This window comes from Cupressus sempervirens, chromosome 1, assembly GCF_028749045.1.
Source record: "Cupressus sempervirens isolate cs-2001-9-10 chromosome 1, ASM2874904v1, whole genome shotgun sequence".
Taxonomy (NCBI): Eukaryota; Viridiplantae; Streptophyta; class Pinopsida; order Cupressales; family Cupressaceae; genus Cupressus; species Cupressus sempervirens.
In genome coordinates, this window is record NC_143118.1 from 446,163,227 (window position 1) to 446,179,138 (window position 15,912).

General features: G+C 35.4%; 1 protein-coding gene across 1 annotated transcript; it reads left to right on the forward strand.

Annotated features, from left to right (window-relative positions):
- Window positions 1-488: 488 nt before the first annotated feature.
- LOC149578225 (calcium-transporting ATPase 4, endoplasmic reticulum-type-like) lies at window positions 489-13,808 on the forward strand. The gene is made up of 9 exons (XM_089827849.1): window positions 489-747; window positions 1,520-2,978; window positions 3,266-3,359; window positions 3,539-3,663; window positions 6,223-6,501; window positions 6,639-7,022; window positions 7,684-7,793; window positions 12,392-12,620; window positions 12,732-13,808. Exons 2-9 carry the CDS (start codon window positions 1,563-1,565, stop codon window positions 13,320-13,322), a joined length of 3,228 nt encoding a protein of 1,075 aa, XP_089683975.1. The 5' UTR covers window positions 489-747; window positions 1,520-1,562; the 3' UTR covers window positions 13,323-13,808.
- Window positions 13,809-15,912: the final 2,104 nt, after the last annotated feature.

Genomic DNA, 15,912 nt, shown 5'->3' on the forward strand with positions numbered 1-15,912 from the left:
TAATAACAATAATGATAACTAAGCACGGCTAGACTCCCCAACCTAACTTAATGACACACCAATTACATTTAAATTTTAAACAAAGCCTTAGCATATAAATAGAAACTGCTTACAAATCACCAATCCAATTATGTAACATTGCTTCAGAGCGAGACAAGCGGGACAGGTGTCTTTTCTTATCGGACAATTTTTCCCCACGCGTACATCGTGACCGGCCGAGTACAACTTTACGGGCGTGTGACGAATATACCGGCAGCCGTCAGGTTTTAGAAGCCTAGCGGTCAGTTATTATTTTATTTGGGTGGGCCCACAGGCTTGGTGAAAGCGAAAGAGGAAAGAGATGGGAAGGGCTCAAGACCTAGAAAACTCCAATGTTGTGAGGTTAAGGGTACTTTCGTCCGCAGTTAAAAATTAGTAAAAGATAAATAATATTTAGAAAATAGAGTTGTGAAGGTTAGAGGGAGTTTCGTGTCCCATTAAACAAAGGTACAGGTTTGAGAACACAACGAAATCGGGTGTCTTTCTGTTTCGCTTCGGAATAACCGGGCAAAGGCGAAGACTCCTATAAATTCTTTGCCTCGGCCAACGCAGAAACTTTGTTAAAGCAAGGGGTTAGCAGGTACCGAAAGGTTTGAGGGTTTTGCCGAAGTTTGGCCGAGCATTTCCTGTGAAATTTCATTCGTAGCTTCTGGAATGAATCTCCGCTTGAGATCTGCTAGAGTTTGAGTGTTTTCCGGTAAAAAAACGGTACGGTTTAAGTAGGATTTCTATTCAGTTAGGGTTTTTGCAATTTTTTTCTGCCTTCAGCGGATTGCAGTAGTTTTTCTTTGTTAAATCGTTTCGTGAACTGATTTGGAGTAGTTTTTGTTGTTGAATTTTTTGAATCCTTGGTTGATGTAGAACGATCTGTTTCAAAGTTGCACGATAAAACGTTGATGAATGAGTCAGATAGCAAAATTTACAACGCATTGTCAATTGTGTAGTCTTGCCCTGAAGAATAAGTACAACTGCTTCTAATTTGATTAATCGTGCATGATCGCGACCTTCAAAAACTATAACTTAAGATTTAAGCTTTTTCAAGTTTAGCGATTGAAAGAATAAACATGCGTGAACTTACTAGGAATTTTTAAATTCTTAATGTAAGTTTTGACAACAAGGAACGTATTATAGGGGAAAAAAACTTATAGGGAAAAAATACTCAAAACAGAGGAACGTACTTTAGGGAAAAAATACTCAGAACAAAGTTTTGTTTAGATTGATAAATCATTCGCCGAATCTTTTTGACCTCTAAGTTAATTTAAGCATGTATGTCGAATCGTCAGATCTGCAGGTTCTTTAGAACATGTGTAAAATTTGAAGGACAAGTAGATGTAAATAGTGAAGACCTGTTTATTTTTTAAAAAACGTGCGTAATCTTGCAGGCCAATAAATTTATTAATACACTGATGAAACACTGAAAGCTTGTTAGTTTAGTAACGCATGCATCGAATCTTGAAGGCCTTTGTCGAAACTTTTGCAGGTCCATAGGCGGTAAATTTCCTTGTCGCGGTTGCTAATTAGCTATGGGTAGAGGGGGCCAAGATTATGGCACGAGGAGTCCTGTAGTCATGCAGTCAGGTCAGACTGTATTTCCGGCTTGGGCTCGGGATGAGAACGAATGTGCAAAGGAATTTGGAGTAGACATTAGTCAGGGGTTAAGCAGTGAAGCCGTGGAGAGACAGAGGGCAAAATATGGGTGGAATGAGCTAGAAAAGCATCCCGGCCCATCGATTTGGCGGCTAGTTGCAGATCAATTTAATGATACTTTGGTAAGAATTTTACTTGTAGCTGCTGTTGTTTCTTTTGTTCTTGCTTGGATTGATGGTGAAGAAGGTGGCGAAAAGGACATAACTGCTTTTGTTGAACCACTTGTTATTTTCTTGATTTTGATCGTCAATGCCGTTGTTGGAGTTTGGCAAGAAAGTAACGCCGAAAAAGCCTTGGAGGCTCTAAAGGAAATGCAATCGGAACATGCTATGGTAAAAAGGGTTGGTCGTTTTATTCCCAATTTGCCAGCAAGAGAGCTAGTTCCTGGTGATATTGTTGAGCTTCGGGTTGGTGACAAGGTTCCTGCAGATATGCGGATTTTGCATCTGATAAGCTCAACTTTAAGAGTAGAGCAGAGTTCATTAACCGGAGAAAGCATGTCTGTCAATAAAAGTCATCATAAAGTGAATAGTGACGATATAGAGTTGCAGGGAAAAGAATGCATGGTTTTTGCAGGGACAACCATTGTCAATGGGAGCTGCATCTGCCTTGTAACAGAGACCGGCATGAATACTGAGATAGGAAAGATTCATTCTCAGATCCACGAGGCGTCTCAACATGATGAAGATACACCATTGAAGAAAAAGTTGAATGAGTTTGGGGAGGCACTTACTTCCATTATTGGAGTTGTTTGTATACTAGTTTGGCTCATAAATCTTAAGTATTTTCTTTCATGGGAGATTGTGGATGGTTGGCCACGGAATTTCAAGTTTTCTTTTGAAAAGTGTACGTATTACTTTGAGATTGCAGTGGCTTTGGCTGTTGCCGCCATTCCAGAAGGCTTGCCTGCTGTTATTACTACATGTTTGGCACTTGGTACTAGAAAAATGGCACAGAAAAATGCAATTGTGAGGAAGTTACCTAGTGTGGAGACTTTAGGCTGCACTACAGTGATCTGTTCCGATAAGACAGGAACACTGACAACTAACCAGATGTCTGTTGCAAAGCTGGTGGCAATTGGGTCAGATCCAGATTCTCTACGAGATTATACAGTTGAGGGTACAACTTATGATCCTTGTGATGGAAGAATCCAGGGTTGGAATGAAGGTGAGGCTATGGATTCTAATCTTCAATCAATCGCAAGAATTGCTGCTTTATGTAATGATGCAGGTATTGCATATGCTGGACATCAATTCTGTGCCAATGGCATGCCAACTGAAGCAGCTTTGAAGGTAAAATTTTATTTCCGTGGGTCGTTTTACTTCTCAATTAATAAATAACTTGCTTATATTTTTGCAACAGTGATGGCTCAATATAAAACTTGTGTAGGAAGTATGATACTACCCTTTTAGCAATATGAATTTATAGGTGAAGACAGGTCTGGTTTGGAAGACTAATACCAAATCAGTTGTAAATAATGCATTTGAGAAATTACAGCTTAAATATTTACCTTACTACCATATTTTTACTTTTTAAGTATCTGTGCAATAGGCTAATGTACCCATGATTTGTAACTCAGGTGCTGGTTGAAAAGATGAATTTACCAGGTTTAGAGAGGCGTCCAGTTGCTGCAAATACTGGAAGCTATCCAGATTCTGCAGAAATCAGATTATGTATGGTCATAAAACATAATAAGGAATTAGCATTTTCTATATGTACTCTTTGTTTTTTGTTGGGCTTCGTATTTTTAATATTTCTCACAGGGACAAGTTGTCATTCTAAAATTTTATATTGTCATTAGTATGCTTCTTTTATTTATAACAGTCATTCTTGTGTTTATTTCCATGCATAGACTGCTGTGAGTGGTGGAGTGAAAGAACACCCAGAATAGCTACCCTAGAATTTGATAGGATGCGAAAGTCAATGGGAATTATTGTCAAGTCAGCAGATACAGGAGAAAACTTATTACTGGTTAAGGTAATCATATGACCACTGCATTACATAGGCCACAAGATTGTTGAATCAAATAATTTGAATGGTGCACAGTTTCTTTTTATGATTACTGGTTTATCTGTCAACTGTAAAGGATAACAGATTGGCCATGCCTATGGTGGTTTTTATTTATTTTTAATGTTACTTTTATTTCAATTGAAAAACATTTATTAGCTGCTGATACATTTCAAGGATTAATGAATAAATGTTATCATCCTGCCTAACTACTTCTTGTTCTTCTATAGTTACTAACTGCTTATCCTAACAATATGGTGGAATTGAGTTTAATATTTTTTTTTCAGATTTGTAATAAAAGATTTTTTGAATGTACCACGACTTTGTTTAGAACTAAATCTGCCACTAAGTTGGTAAGTGATATTTAACTATGTTATCCCTCCATTGAGTCATTTTTTGGGATAGCCAGGGGATGGCAATATAAATTTGGGGAAAAATTAAGATATATAGTGGGATTTTAAACCATATGGAAACATAGACAGAACATTATAGAACCTTAATGTATAGCATTTGTGTTAATTTGTATTAAATAGAGAGGTCACATGAAAGTCAACAGTCAAACAAATTAGTAAAAGCAGTCCTTAATTTAAATTGCTTTCAAAATTCACATTCCTGAAGAAGTGCGTTGAATTTGTTTGAGATTGTTGGGGAGCTTGCATTGTTATAGCTGTAGCCTGTTGTAAAAGGGGTCAGATTGCATATTTGTGGAACAGTTGATTCATTCCGTGCACTCTATATTTTTGCGGATTTATGTGTCTTTGGATACAACTGTTATATCAATTGTATTAAACAATCAAAACTGCCATATGCACAAACCTGGAACACACTTTACAGCAGTATTCAAACATATATGAGAGAAAATAAAGTGTTTTTAAGTGTGAAAATTTGGTGTATTAGAAAAGTGAATGATTCTTTTTGCATCAAAGTTGATGGCCTCGGGATATCTCTGTCTTGTTGCCTCATCCTCAGTACATCTTGGAAACAGGGACACTTAACAAAATGTAATTGTGTAAATGGCTGGCTTTAGTTGAATTGTTTTAAAACTTGGGAGCTCTTATCCCCTTCCTAAAGTCATAACTTGTGACATTTTTGCTTCCAAACAAGTTCTCTTTTGCCCAGATTTCCTTCATTTTTGTGAAAAGAGAGTTCTCTATTGGATGTAGGGCTTGATTCATACCATTCCTTATCATATTGTCATTGGTATCCTGCAACTATATTTGAAATATCTCTTTTTCTTGAATATGTTCTATAAGATTGCTCTGTTTTAGTCTCAGGATGAATTTTAGCACCAATAATGTAATGGGATGTCTTGAGCAAGACAAGGATATGATAGAACATTGTCTGCAATTTTTTTATAATAATAAGCCACTTAATGGGGGAAACTTCTAGAAGTCTTCATTAAAAATAGAATTCACAATTTTATGCATAACTATTAATCACTACCTTTAATGGGAAGGCTTCATTATGTAAAATTAGTATTCTTATCTCAATGGGCCAACTTACTATATGAAAACTTCCTAGGGACTTGTAATGAACTCAATTAAGGATTAACTGAACTTTAGTAGGTTAATCACATTTCTTAATAATTTTTTATAGGATAAGGGTGTAGCTACCATGCCCTTCCCTTTGAAACTAAATGTGTCCGCAATGTCGATGATTGTGGAAACTAATGTACTAATGCTTTACCTTCCGATGTTTCATTCTTCTTAGCCAGATTATTCCACTTGGTCAGATTCTCAATGAGCTCCCTTTTTTGTATCCTCTTGGTCCATGTCTGAAGGTGCCCAAAGGTATCAATCTGATTCTGCCCTTTGCATCGAGCTTTGGTAATGCTACTTGGGTTGAAATTATATTTTGAAAAGCTTATTGCATTGTTTCATTTTGTGACATTGACTTGTTCTCCTTGAGATTAGAGATAACTTCTTGGTGGTGTTAATGGTGCCCTAGTACCAGCTGAATGAATGAGTAAGATTTCCTTTTGGAGGCAATCACACAAACACCTGCCTCATCACCATCCCATCCCTTTGATATTTCTGAACACCTCACCTGAATATTTAATTTTGTAAGTATTCTCAATTAAACTATTGAGCATCAGCAAAGTATGCATGAATACTGTGTGAGCTATGCACAGTTATACCCAATCCTTAATCTTTTCGATGTGGAGCACCTTCACTTTTATAACACAGATACCATGTGTTTGATAGTCAGTGTTGTAAATGAATTTTATCTCACAAATTGATCCAAATTGTTAAGAGGTTGAGTCCAACTTTCCATTTACGCTAACCTTATGACTGCTTTTTGGAGATCTTTTTTGTTTGTTTTTTTCATCATGAAAAATGTCAAACTTTGCACTATAGCACTTGTTGATAGTTCATGGTTATATTTCTTCTTTTTTTTGAATTGGAATTTATGTAGGCTTCTTGGTTTTCGTTCTCCTTATACAGATGTGCCACCTAATGTATGGCTTTAATTCTGCTTTACCTAACTTGATCTGTATTATTGTAATCAAATAATTGCATTTTTGTGCAGGGTGCAGTTGAGAGTTTGCTTGATAGAAGCTCTCGCATCCAGCTCTCAGATGGAACTGTTGTCCCATTAGATGCAGAATCTCGTCAGTCTATATTAAACAAGCTTGAGGCGATGACTTCAAGTGCTCTACGATGTTTAGGTTTTGCATACAAAGAAGATCTTGGTGCTTTTTCCACATATGATGGAGAGGAGCATCCAGCTCATAAATTTTTGCTTGATCCTGCAAACTATGCTTCAATTGAAAATAATATGATCTTTGTTGGATTTGTAGGACTGAGGGTAAGGGTTAAAATGATTAATGGCTTTACAGCCTACATCTGCATGGTGTTTACAATTTAAAATAATGCTAGGTCAAATTGAAGTTTTATACTTAATACGTTGGTTTCTTTTGGAATTATCTTTGGGAATTGTGGCAGGATCCCCCACGTCAAGAGGTTCATGCAGCTATTCAAGAGTGTAGAGATGCTGGTATTCGTGTGCTGGTGATTACAGGAGATAATAAGAACACAGCTGAAGCTATTTGTCGTGAGATTGGTGTTTTTGAGGATAATGAGGATGTTAGTAGTAGAAGTTTCACAGGGAAGGAGTTTATGGCTTTACCAGAAACCAGGAGGAGGGAAGTTTTGAGAGGACCTGGAGGTTGTGTTTTCTCCAGATCCGAGCCCAAGCATAAGCAGGATATAGTTCGTATGTTGAAGGATGCTGGAGAAGTAGTTGCAATGACAGGTGACGGTGTGAATGATGCTCCTGCTTTAAAATTAGCTGACATTGGTATTGCCATGGGAATTGCTGGAACAGAGGTAACTTAATATTCTTGACCTTTTGTTATTGGCAATGGGAAATTCTTATCATTTTATTGAATTAGTGATTTGATAATTATGTCACAAATTTAATCAGGCATTAAGTTTTTATTTGAATGATTGACTGACATATATTTATGATTTTGTTCTATTTTTGAAGCCTTGCTCTCTAGTCTGTGTACTTCTATTTTCTGCTTTTCTTGTTTATAAATGCACACATTTGTAATAGACCGCATGCAGTAATTCACATACATCTTCTCTATTTTGCATCTTAAACAATTCTTTGTCGTTTTCCATATTCTATAAGTGATCTGCTTGCTTGCAAAATTGTTCAACCTCTACATCTGAATATCTTCAACACCTGAGGCCTTGAAGTTTGAAAACAATAGCAACCTACTGTGCTTGACATAAATGGTTTTGTTCGATCTTTTCTTCTGAGTGATCCAAGGCATACGTCGTATCTGTCTTCACTGATCAATATTTTTTTATTTTGATGTCAAGATTTTGTGCGAATCTTATAGCTATTGGTTGTTCTGTGATTCATGCATTGGAGTCGCACACTGACATATTTCCCTGCGTCCAGTTTGTTATGTTTAGTATTTTTTTGTTTCTGTTTTTCATTGTTTTCTGCTTTGTTAATTGGAGAAGGGTTTTGTTTCAGGTTGCGAAGGAGGCATCTGATATGGTGCTAGCAGATGACAACTTCAGTACCATTGTTGCAGCTGTTGCAGAGGGTCGCTCGATTTTCAACAACATGAAGGCATTTATTCGGTTTGTTTTCTTCTTTTTTAATTCTGTTTATTTATTCTAATGATAGGTTGGTCATATATACTTTGGATGATAAGGTAATGGTATGCAGAGATGTGTTATTGCAGTCTAAAATGGAAGACATTGTAAGACACTAAACTGGTTGACAAACTATAATTTATTTGCATTTATGCAAGTAATCAACATGAGTGAATAACTTGGCCGACCCAAATATTTTCGAAATTTCAGTCAGCAAAATCTATTGGTATTCGTATGAGAAGTTTCCAAACATTGAAAAACACTATAGTTGTAAATTTTTGCTTCAAAAGCATTGTATGCTACTGAATCTAGGGAACATACTAATGTCCATTATATATAGATCAAAAATGCTGGATAAGTGGTGAAGTTACTCTTATATTTTATGCTGATGACCTTATTCAAATTGCCAAAACAACGTAGGGCCTGAAGGTCATTTTTCAAGATGTTGGGATGCCAAGTGATCTCCACCAAAAGCAAAGTTATAGTCTTGTTAAAAAGGAAAATGAAGTAAGTTTATTTTCTGTTTGAAGTAAACCTTTTGGAAACAGTGGAAGAATGCAAATGGCGGCCTGAAGGTCATTTTTCAAGATGTTGGGATGTCAAGTGATCTCCACCAAAAGCAAAGTTTAAGTCTTGTTAAAAAGGAAAATGAAGTAAGTTTATTTTCTGTTTGAAGGAAATCTTTTGGAAACAGTGGAAGAATGCAAATGGCATCACACTAAGTTGAATGTTAAGTTATCCAGAAAGGGTTTAAGAACGGTGATAGAGGAGGATTTAAGTCATGTGTCATTATATAGCGCAAGTGTCCTAACACCGAGGAAATAAAAAATCTGGTAAAAAATTCAAAACTGCTATGTGGACAAAGCAAATTGCTTGAAAGAAATGTGTTATGTCAAAGAGTTCTTCACTTGGGTAACCCCCATGGCAAAAATTCATTATGCCATCCCAAAATTATAGTTGTTTTTTAATTTTTGAATTATAAATATAACATAAGAAAAAATTATCATATTTATTTATAATTCAAAAATTATCATATTTATTCTAATATTCACTTTCATCATTTGACATAATTCTGAAAATAGACCTATATTGTTTTTCTGCTGTTATTCTCCATTCTATTTGCATCTGTTTTTCTTTGAATGTTTGTGATTAATATTTGGACAAGTTATGGGTCTTCTGATAGAAGGGTTTGTTTTCATCTTTATGTCTCTTAATTTCCTTGGAAGTTTTTCATCTTCTGTCTGTAATAATTACTTGCAAAATCACATTATATTGATTCCTCATTTATGCCTTTTTCTGAGTGAAATGACGATTTCTCCTTTTTTGGTGAAAGCATAACCCCCTTTCATACTACTGATGCTGGTGGAACATGAAATGTAGTTTTAATCAAATTATTTAGCTTGTGTTACCTTATCATTTTATTAAATACATCTAATTGTAATGATAGGGGCTCTTTATTATTTAATCTGTTAGTCAATGATTTAGCATGCTTCTTTCTGTGGCATTTAGGTGGGGGAATAACGGCTTGCCAAAGTGGTGGCATATCTAAGCCATCTTGGTAGCAATTCCTAGAAGCCTTCAAAGATGAGTTTTGATGCTACATGTGAGCAAACCATCTGATGACTGATAAGTGCTGTGACAATGCAAGAGTTGCAGCCATTCCCATGAGTTGTGCCATGCATAGAAGAAGGTGCATATGATGGTAGAAGTTGGAGATGTTGATTATATAGCCCTCAAATAGGATTATTGATGCAGAAACCAATTTCCAATTCTATCAATGAAGCTAAAAGCTTTTACCTAAAGAAGTTGATATAGATAAACTATTTTGGCTGTAGACATGGGTTGAGAAGCAAGCTTTGGACTCTCCATGGCTGATGATAGTATTATGAAGAACTAATCACTTCCAAAATTTTTGAGATTTTGAAGTTGTTGACTATGCCTCATTGGCATTTCTACAAACTGTGGTGGCTTAGCTCTTGCAACAGCCAAGACATAAAGGTTACTAGCCAATGTCATTTAACATATTCTATTAATCTATTTCAGCTCTTGCAAAACCCACACAAACTCAAGGCATAAGAGTTATTCTCTGATGTCTCTTCATGTACTTTATTCATCTATTTCAGGAAGAAAGCCTGCAAGTAGTACCAATGGAGATCTGTAATTACACCTTGGGCATTCATACATGCATAGTCATGTATGAACAACACAAACTCTTGTATTGTGGTTGGGATGGTAGACCGCAAGGGATTTTGACTTTACAAAGTGAATTTATGCTTGACACTTGCTATATCCTTGGCAATTAATATTTTGCCACATATCTATTCATGTTCAACATTTTTTGCATCTCATCCTTATAGACCAACCTGTTGTGCCCATGGAAGAACAAATTTTGGAAACCATGTTTGCAGAGAAATTCTTTACTGATTTAGAGCTGTTAGAAGGATCAATTCTGATACGAAGCCAAGTGGTTCCCTGAGCAATGAGTAGAATGTAAGATAAGGCTGTACACTTGCCTCCTAGACTCAATGCAATTGAAACTATTTTTCACTAGGAGAGTTAACTGATCTGGGAGGGTTTCACTAACCAAGACACCTCTGATAGCACTCATGCCATCCTCGTGGCTTGCTGCAAGAATGAGGATACTCTTAGGTTTGTGGTACACTAAAGACTCCTATATGCTCCAGGAGACATAATTATCTCTACATGCTTTCTAGCAAATACTGCACATGCACTAGCAAGAGTGCAAATACTGCACATGGTTTGGCTAATAAACTACCTCAATCCAAATCTATTGTGTTTCCTAGCAAAGCTTCAATGGAGATCCAACAGATCTTTTGGATAAAACACAAAATCTAACTCATGGCCAATCTCATTGCATCATTGTAAATGTGGTGCTGTAGTATTTTGACAAATTGTCAGCACGGTAACCAACTTAAAGGGCATGGGACTTGCAACAATCCCAGTCATCGGGGGCAGATAGACAACCCTTTACACTCCTCAGTTTCTGTGGGGTGAGAAACTAATAAACTGTTCCTGTTTGAAAAGAGATGAATGAATTCTATTTTTTCTTTTGACCTCCATGACATGATTCTTTGTAAGCTATATACATATATCTTAGTAACATAGTTTAGAGGCACAAAATCACCATAATCATGCATAAGCAGAAGATAAACAGCCATACACCTTACAACATGCAGTACATATTGCAGAATAATAAAAAGACATTCTTTGTTAGTTATGGGATAAAACAGCCATACACCTTACAATGTGTAGCACAGATTGCAGAATAATAAAAATACATTCTTTGTATACTTATGGATCTCTCTGTTTTGGGCTAGCCCACACTTAACATTCACAGGTAAATGGGATGGGAGGTAATGGTATAGAGTCTCGACCGAGCAACTCAGATAAGGCAATCAGAACTCTTAAGAAAACAATTTGCAGATAATATGGATGCTTAAACTCTTCTTATGTTGAAAAGGGTGGGAGATACGTGGAGACTCCAAGAAACTTGCAGATGGGAAGAAACCTTTTGCATCTGGAGGTGAGGAGGCGGTGCAGGGACTCTAGTATCGTATGAGACATCTGTGGGCTTTTGTTCAGCACAGTAAGAGAACCTAAAGACCAAAATCTGGAGAGAAGTGCTGAGATGTGGCAAGCTTTATCATATAGTGCCTCAAATTGTGTAGAGTTTTTTATATTTATGTCACCAGAAGATAAGGGTGATCTTTAATGACTGATTTCAAGAGTTTTCTATCTACTATTGTTATGCATGCCTGATTGTGTAAATTAAGGTAGATTGATCCATGTCACTATCCCTTTTATGGAACTTACTTGACTTTAAGGTTACAAGTCACATTTGAGTATGCAGGTGTCACATTAATTTACTTGCCCCAGATTGATTCAAGAAGGGAATGCATTCAATTTATGATTTATTAAAGAGCATGGCACAGTATGCTATGTGATATATCAGAATTTAAATAGAATGGAGTTTACTTGCTCAAGGCTCCTCATTCAGGAGGGCAGGTATCATTCTATTAAAGAGCCTGCTACAGCCTATTTATTAATGCTCATAATTTTAATAAAATGAAGTTTTATAATGAAAATTCAAGTGTTCTGAAAATCACTTAATTACTTTTGTGACCGCTGGTTGAGTTATGCCTTTTCTCTTAGTTAAATTTGTTCTGCTATACTATTTCTCCATCACTGGCAGTTGAAACTCGCCTGTTTCCTTCTTCTTCGTCCTTTTCTGACAAAATGCCTTCTGCGCATGTATTTTTAGGCATCATCATCATGGGTTGGTTCTTTGAGCAAATCATTTTCTCCTACATTTTAAAATTATGAGTTTCCACAAGCAACAGATTGATCACCATTATTTAGTTATCAGACATAATTGTCTTTTTAATTGTGGAAACCAAATTCCTTGGTTTTAAGATTATTATTTGCCGCAATGACATCTGTATCTAAAAGAAGCAAAAATATCAATTCACTTTACTGACAGATTAATTTTTTTTAGAAAGAGTAAATTTTAGATTGTCTGGGAATTTACTCCTGATTTTTGGTTTTGGATAAATGGATTTCAGGTACATGATATCCTCAAATATTGGTGAAGTTGTCTCAATATTCTTAACTGCAGCATTAGGTATGCCAGAGGGCTTGATACCTGTCCAGCTTTTGTGGGTAAACTTGGTGACTGATGGGCCACCTGCAACGGCTTTGGGTTTCAATCCACCAGATATGGACATAATGAAGAAACCCCCTCGAAGAAGTGATGATTCTCTGATTAATGCATGGGTGTTGTTCCGCTACTTGGTATTTGCTTCTCTCAATACTCTTGTCAATCAAATTAATTGTTCTGTTAAACGAAATGTGGCATTATATAATAGTAAAAGCTAATTCTGATTGCACATCTTTATTTTGCAGGTTATTGGTCTTTATGTTGGTGTAGCTACAGTTGGTATTTTTGCTATATGGTATACCCATGGAACATTTTTGGGCATAGATTTACTGGAGGATGGTCATACTCTTGTGAGCTTTTCGCAGCTCAGAAACTGGGACCAGTGCTCTTCCTGGGAAGGTTTTGCTGCGTCTCCCTTCAAGGCAGGAACACAAGTTTTTTCCTTTGATAGCAATCCATGCGATTACTTCTCAACTGGCAAAGTTAAAGCTATGACACTTTCCTTGACTGTGCTGGTTGCAATTGAGATGTTCAATTCATTAAATGCATTGTCAGAAGATGGAAGCCTTCTTGTAATGCCACCGTGGGTTAACCCCTGGCTGTTACTGGCCATGTCCGTCTCATTTGGTGTCCACTTTGTGATTCTTTATGTACCTTTCCTTGCTCAAATTTTTGGTATTGTGCCTTTGAGTTTGAATGAATGGCTTCTTGTATTGGCGGTGTCATTACCAGTGATACTTATTGATGAAGTATTGAAGTGTATTGGAAGATGCACATCCAAAAGTGGGAGACAGGGATCTTCAAGGACTGACCAAAAAGTAAAGAAAGATAATTAGAAGTGCATCTAGAGAACTCAAAGTCGCAATGGAATATTCGTGGATATGGAGAGATGCAGCTAAAAAACTTTTGACAGCCTATATGAAATATTTGTTTTGTTTGCGGAAAATTCTTTAAGTTATGGATGTAATCACAGACAATTTGCAATACTTAACGAGCATCCCGATTGGGTCCAATTGAGGCCAAGGAAGATACATGGGATGCAATTGAAAAATTGTAGAATATGGACTATCCTTGTACTGTTTAAGGACAGACTTTGCCTATCCAATATCATTGGACTACAATGCTTCCTAAAAGTGTGCATTTGTAGTGGCACTTATAATATTAGGTAGAAAACAAGGATATATCTGCGATAAGTTTGCATTGCCGTTTCTTCATCTTTTCTATACTGTGGTAGTTATAAGGGCGATTTATTGTAGAGCTAAAGGAATTATAATCATCGGACATGCTATATTAGTAATGAAGTAGTAATTTCTTCTCTTAAATTGCTATATTTTAATAACTAATTTAGGGTCTCTATAACAAAATGCTATATTAGTAATAAAGTGGTAATTTCACTCTATTATTTTTTTAATGATATATTTTCTTTTAACTGGCGGCCGATCTTAGGCGTTGAACATTTGCACATTTCATGGGGCAAGGAGATTTTGTAGTTTTTCATCACTTATCTTAAATGGCTATATTTTAATAACTAATTTAGGGTTTCTATAACAAAAACTGAACGAAGAAGAAAAAGAGAATGCCACTTAATTTCAATCGAGGCTTGCTTGGAGTTTGATAACATACCTGAGCGTTCATACCTGCAAAATGGATCATGATATGCTGCTGATCGGTACAATGAGCTCCCCAAGTATTAAAAATTTGGATGAGTCCTCATGTGGGGGCGGGCGGGCGGGCGGGCGGGCGGGGGGGGCGGTGTTATCACTGCTGTACTTGTGAATATAGTGTTAGTACTTGCATATGTTGACTGGAATACGTGAGGATTTCTTGATATAATCTGTTGCCGAGTATAAACTTGTTCAGTATGAAGGGTTGAGACTAACAGCAAGGCAATCCAATCAACTCTGCAATCTTCATGTTGGGGGGAAGGGGCAAATCAATTTTTTAAAAATAATTACATTTTATAAAAATGTAGTTTTTAATATATATTTTTAAAATTTATTTGCAGGTAATTGGCCTGGAGGACTCTAAAAAAAAAATTTATTTAAAGGAATAAAACCAGAAAGGTTTCAAAAAAATTAAATTGTAAATTCAATCCAGATTAGATTTGCATCAACCCTAGCCTTGTTTTTGTTTCTAAAATCAAACTGAGGGTTTCAAATTTTAATTTTCACAAAAATTTTCAATATTGAAACAATCCACTTTGCAATGAGGGTTTCAATTTATTTTTCAATAAAAAAGAATGACTATTTTTAGAACAAGGGTTTCGATCTAAAACATATTTTTTATAAACAAAAATCCATACAACATGCACAAAGAAGACAATGGCATATCAAAATATTTACTACAATATCTTATCTTTGATTTGATGCTACAATCCATCCAAAGTTTGATGTTTGCAAAAATTTGTCTTCCAAATCTTTAAAAAATATCTCGTCTTTCAATCTTCGAAAATTGCTCCTCCAAACCTTTGAGCTTTAATAACTCATCCTAAGGTTTAAGTTTTATAAACATGCAAATGCCTTTCTTTTATGATTTTAATTTATTTAATTTATTGTGCATGTTTTATGCCTTTAATTAGAATAAAATATATTAAATTATTCTCGCTTTACTTTTATTAAATAAGATGTTTTTAGGAAACATATTTATTAATTTAACTAATAATAATATTTAAAGTTCATTATTTAAATGCAACTCCTAAAATTATTATTATTACATTAAATAAATATAATTATGTCAAATTTGATCTTTTATTTAAATATTTAAAATTTATCTTACAAATTCAATAAGAAAACTCGTCTACATGACAAAGTACAATTATAAATTCAAAGGTTAAAAATCTCGAATTCAAGTCACTTGATGAATTTGGAAGGTAAATAACTCAAATACTTGTACTATAATTTAAGGCAATTGGCTAAGGTTTAGGATTTGGATTTGAGAACTTTATCCCCTCTTTTACCATTGAGATATTATGATAGTGCACACTTATCCTAACAATTCAAGGAAGTCAAGGTTTGGTATCTGTAATCTGCATAAAAGTCAAATATGTACATATGCATATATATAAACTAAACATGCAATGGTGAGGAGTGGTAAATTGTGTAAATCTCAACTAGCATGTGATTATGACTCCCTCTCTTAACCACATCAGACACATCAATCATAAGGTAAAACACACATATACACCATACACATGCAAGTATGAGATAAGTAACCATAAAAATTACATATAAATCATTCATATGATTGTCATTATGAAAGCAACTGGAATCACTATATGAAATATATATAAAGCATCATCATCGAAAGAATAGCCATGAACACATGAAATAACCAAATATCAACTAGTTCATCAAATATATAATCTAAGTATGAAAATAACATCAACCAAATTAGGTAACCAAGTACTTCTCAATTATATCACATAAC